A 5,527-nucleotide genomic window follows, 5' to 3' on the forward strand; every position below is an offset into this window, starting at 1 on the left:
AATAAATAAATAAATAAAAATTAATCTTTCTATTTCATATTAACTCAACTCTTCGAATTAATTAAATTATTTAAAGTTTAAGATTGATGTTTGAATTTTTTTCATATTTATTCCTTTCTTTAACGAAATTTGATATTTTCTATGAGATAAAATTGCATTACTTACAAAGTTATTTTTATGATTTTACAAAAATAATAGTGTGAAATATAGTTCAAATTATGTCTTTAAATATTTTCCTTAATAAGTATATATTGCCTCACAAATTCACCACTATCATCTAGTACTAAATATTAAGGGTAATGCTAAATGGCTAGAATTTTAAAAAAATTATAATACTTTTTTATTTTAAAATAAATTGATTTTTTTTTCTTCATTTTTTAGTTAAACTGTATTAAAATTAAAAAGGTAAAAATATTTTAAAAAGTAAAATAAGATAGATAAAATATCATTCTGATCAAATTTTCTGGTCAAAAGAATTTTTTCAAATAGTATTAATTTAGAAAAATGATAATGGGGGCATTTGGGTAATATCATTGAGACTCCCAAGACATTTGTTGCAAAATTTAGTTGAGAAGATTGTCTAGCATTAGTAGTCTCATTTGTTCCTTTTTAACATTCTTCAATTTATTTTCTCCATCTCTCCTTCTCTAATGTATCCATTTGACTCTAGAGACTCTCCAGTGTATAGACTCTGCTGCTTCACACCATAGACTCTAGAGAGAGAAACATAACCAAAAATCAAAAACTTATTATCTTCTTCTAAATTCATAACCAAAAACCCATCTGCAGTACAAAAAAAAAATGGAGAACAATGGTATGATTCATGGAAATCTTGATCCTAGAGCCCAAGAATTTATACCAACATGTCCATTTAACAATAATTTTTTGCCTGTATTTCCTAATCAATTTTACTACCCTTTTCCATCTCCACCACCACCACCACCGTACGGTGATGTTGCATCAGTGCCGTTACTCCGGCCGGCGTATGTTAGCGCTAACCCACCGGTGCCTACGCCTATTTTACCACCACCAAGTTCAATGTCTACAAGAACTTTATTGTTATGTATGGTTCCGGTTGATGTGAGTGAATCTATTATCCGAAGGGATTTAGAAGTATTTGGGGATGTAAGAGCTGTGCAAATGGGAAGGGTAAGAGAAGGGATTGTAACGGTTCATTTCTATGATTTAAGGCACGCGCAGACGGCGTTAATGGAGATTCAACAGCAGCACATGCAGCAACAGATGCGTTTAAGGAGGCATTATTATGAGTTTATTGAAAATCAAAATTCTCTTCCTCCAGTTCCACCACCGGCGGCGCGTGGACTCATTGCTGGTAGAGCTGTTTGGGCTCAGTTCACTTTTCCGGTCACTTCTGCTCTTGTTGATGGGAATAATCAAGGCACACTTGTTATTTTCAATTTGGCTTCTCAAACTTCTACTGATTCTCTTATTCATATATTTCAAGCTTTTGGTATGTTTTTTTTTATTTCTTTTGGGATTTTGGTTGATTTTGCTGATTTCTTCGATATTTATGTACTTTTTTGTTGATGAATTTGATATAGGACATGTGAAGGAATTGAGAGAGACACCAATGAAGAAGCATCAAAGATTTGTGGAGTTTTATGATGTTAGAGATGCATCAAGGGCGTTGATGAAGATGAATGGGTATGATTTAAATGGGCAGCAATTGCTGATTGAATTCAGCAGGCCAGGTGGAAATAACAGCAGACGCTTCTCAAAAGGTTTTCAATATTCTTCACCTACCAAATTCAACAATAACTTATACTCTTCACCAAGAATAGCGCCGGTATACAACACTTCACATTCCCAAAATCAGAAATCAAATTATGTTAAAGGAAACCCTAGTGGATGTAGCGGAAGTGAGAGTTCAGGCACCGGTGGTTCAGTTCAAGAATCATTAGCTTCTTTGTGTATATCAAATAGGAGTAATAATAATGTTAGGGCTGGGAAGAATAAGAATGCCAAAAAAAGTAACACCATTAGTGCAAGTAGTAGCAGTGTGACAAGTTGTTCTCCGAAACGTCCACAAAAAATGTTGCAACAAGCAAACAGCAGCAGTAGCAGTAGGCCATGGAAGATGAGCTGGTCATCAAAGCAGGCAAAAGATTATGACCCTCGTTTTCTAATTAAAGAAGATGCCATTATGGAATCAAATTGCAGAGATTCCAGAACTACTGTCATGATCAAAAACATACCAAACAAGTACAGGTTAAATTCAATCTTTTCTTGCTTTTATTCCTCTAAACATATTATTCAGATTCCGTTCTGAAAATACTGGTAATATATCATGTTTCCTTTGGTGTACTAGTTCATATAAGCTACTACATACCATTGGTATTTTGATAGTGTGGAATGATTTCTGTTCAATCAAACATTTCACAAGCTAAAACTAGGATAAAAAAAATAGTACTCAATTAATATTGGTTTTTGGTATATTTGACTGACATATATTTGGGGTCTGGTGTGCAGTCAGAAGCTGCTGCTGAACATGCTGGACAACCACTGCATTCACTGTAACGAGCAGATTGCCGACGACGATGATCAGCCAAAATCCTCTTATGATTTCATTTATCTTCCCATCGATTTCATGTAATTATAATCTTCAAAAATATTCAATTTTTATTTATTTGTTTTACCAAGTATTTTTCTAATTGATGATTTATGGATTTTGTTAGTAACAAGTGCAACGTGGGATATGGATTTGTGAACATGACTTCACCGCAAGCAACGTTGAGACTGTACAAGGCTTTTCATCTTCAAAATTGGGAAGTTTTCAACTCCAGAAAAATATGCCAAGTTACTTATGCTAGATTACAGGTATGTTCCTTCTTCTCAAAGATTAATTTCTTGTGCACTAATTAGCTATGAATAATTAGTTTTTTCATTTTCAAGATTACGACTGGCCTGATTTTTTGAAATTTTCTTGGAAGATGAGTGTCAGGTTTGAAAAATTGATAGTGAACTTTTTTTACTCACAATTTCAATTTTCAATCATCTCTCCAAATAATCAATTAGTCTCAATAAAATTCAGCATCATTTTTACTTTTTTTTCCGTGTGAATAATGGTTTCTCCGTTCTTTTGTACTTATTCAATATTTTAACTTAATATTCTCTTTCAAAACGAATGTCAATTTTTACCTTATCATCCTTTAAATTTAATTGAAAAATGGACTATAGCCAAGAATTAAGGATAAATTAGGATTATGCAATTAAATTGTTTTTAACTTGACAGTAAAAAATTAACATTTATTTTTATTATCTATAGTGGGGATAAATAAAAATGCACACCGAAAATACTTGCATGAGTTATAAAACATTAATTAATTTATAGAAATGAATTAGAAACATTAAATATTGGGCATATTCTAAATTAACAATTTCTTTTAATTATTAATTGTATTTATTTGTGATATATGATGATATTAAAGGGAATTGAAGCATTGAAAGAGCATTTCAAAAACTCAAAATTCCCATGTGAAGCTGAAGAATACATGCCAGTGATTTTCGCACCACCTCGTGATGGGAAATTATTAACAGAGCCTAATCCTATTGTTGGACGTAACTCTTCATCTTCCGCCGTCGCTTCTGAAGAAGAAGAAGAAGATATACTTGGAAGCGGTTATAATATCATCATTAATACAAGTAGTAATGATGATGATGATGAAGAAACGGCAGCAGGAAGAAACGACGGCAGTAATAATAGTAGTAATGGTGGTGGAAATTACGATGTGAGTAATCATGATTCTGTCTGCATGTTGGCGTCTTCTGGTAATTAAAAGATCAAAACCCTTGCGGTGGAAGAAAAGATTTGGAGCAGTGATGGTTGTGTGTTGTTTAATGTGAAAGAGGATAAATGGGAGCCATTCCCTTCCCCTCCCCAAGGGCTGAATTCTGATTGATGATGAATGAAAAGAGAGAAGAAAACAGCTTGCTACCACCCAATGGGTTTGCGTGTAAATCTCTTTTCAACTCACTCTATCTCGGGGGAAGAGCCTGCCCTTACCTTCCTTTCACTCATACTCAAATACCTGTGTATTTCTTAGCTTAGCTTTTTTTACTTATTTCCTTTTTATCGCTACCTATAAAAACTAGTTCAAATTTCAATCTTTTCTTATGCTTTGTTAAAGTTAATCAATACTTTTGTTTTCAATTTCCTACCTTTTATATTTGTATTAGAAAATTAAATAAATATGTGTATTAACTTGGGAATCTCAAACAAAATTGATTGACGGTTCAATGGTTAGAAATGCTTTCTCCGCCGCTGAAATTCTTCTCACTCTAGTATTTAGTTTCTAAACATCAATAATAATGCTTGTTAGTAAAATATAGTCTTAATCAAAGCTTTTCTAAAGAGAAATATCGAGTCATGAACAAAGGACTGTTAATTGAGATAATACTAGTTAATATAATTTTAATCTGTTTGAAAATATTATTACTACTAAAAAATCATTTTAGTAGCAAGTAAGTTATTACCGCTAAATAATATATATATATTTTAGCGGTAATTAACATTTTTTGTTAATATCTCTTAAGCCTATATCAAATTTAGAGAGTAGTTTTCTAAGTTATAGTTATAATATTTGTTAATATGATATAATTTTTACCTTTTAATATTTAATAAGACACATGTCTCTTATTTAGAGGTGCACTTTGACGAAATAAAAAAAAGAGATAATGGAAGAGAGCCAAATCCCAACAAATAAAACTAGACTATAGTAATTCTCTCACTATTGATGGATGGTTTTTTTTCCCCTCCTTTTAGGCCCCCCATCCCTTTGTTACATTGGTTATCCTCTTTATCAACTTATCTTTGTAAAATGGAAGGAACAAATCCTTTTTCATTAAAGAATCTCTTCTTTATGGGTTTTCTTTCCCGAGGATATTGAGCATGGTTTGATTTTCTTTGCCAATACTCACTTCATTTCTATTTGGTTTTCATTATTTTAGATTGGACGCTCCTTACAAAACTAGATAAATTTATCATTGTATTCTTATATAGTATTATCTTAAAGTCAAGTTTTCAATAAATGAATATCAATTTATTTATTTTAATTAATTAAATTGAGCAATGAACATAAATTAATCATTTAGTTTTTCGATGTTGATTAAAATTCACACTTTCAAGGTTAATACTCCCTCCGTCTCCTTTTAGTTGTCATGCTGCGCTTTTCAAAAGTCAATTTGATTAATTTTTAAAGTTAAATTAGATTAAACTAATTTGATATTTTAAACTTAAAATTTAGATATTCAAAAACTATACGGAAAGTTGTATAAATTGCAATTTTTTGCATATCAATATGATGAAAAAAATTACTTTGTAAAATGTTAATCAAAGTTCTTATCATTTGACTCTAAAAAAGAAAACTATGACAACTAAAGGGGGCGGAGGGAGTAACTCTCAAAAGAAAAATAAGAAAATAATGTCATTTATAATATTGCTTTTGTGAAATAATAAATTTTAAAAAATATCTATTTTTAATTAAAATGACATATAAATAGAAACAGA

The 5,527-nt window shown here is 31.1% G+C and overlaps 1 protein-coding gene across 1 annotated transcript; it reads left to right on the forward strand.

The window, feature by feature from the left end:
- The first annotated feature begins 629 nt into the window (after positions 1 to 629).
- LOC102585338 (protein terminal ear1 homolog) lies at positions 630 to 4,099 on the forward strand. Its single transcript, XM_006341750.2, has 5 exons — positions 630 to 1,471; positions 1,563 to 2,229; positions 2,491 to 2,610; positions 2,697 to 2,838; positions 3,450 to 4,099. The coding sequence occupies exons 1-5, from the start codon at positions 802 to 804 to the stop codon at positions 3,795 to 3,797; spliced, it is 1,947 nt and encodes a 648-aa protein (XP_006341812.1). The 5' UTR covers positions 630 to 801; the 3' UTR covers positions 3,798 to 4,099.
- The last annotated feature ends 1,428 nt before the right edge of the window (positions 4,100 to 5,527 follow it).

Source organism: Solanum tuberosum, unplaced genomic scaffold, assembly GCF_000226075.1.
Source record: "Solanum tuberosum cultivar DM 1-3 516 R44 unplaced genomic scaffold, SolTub_3.0 scf00027, whole genome shotgun sequence".
NCBI classification, from domain to species: domain Eukaryota; kingdom Viridiplantae; phylum Streptophyta; class Magnoliopsida; order Solanales; family Solanaceae; genus Solanum; species Solanum tuberosum.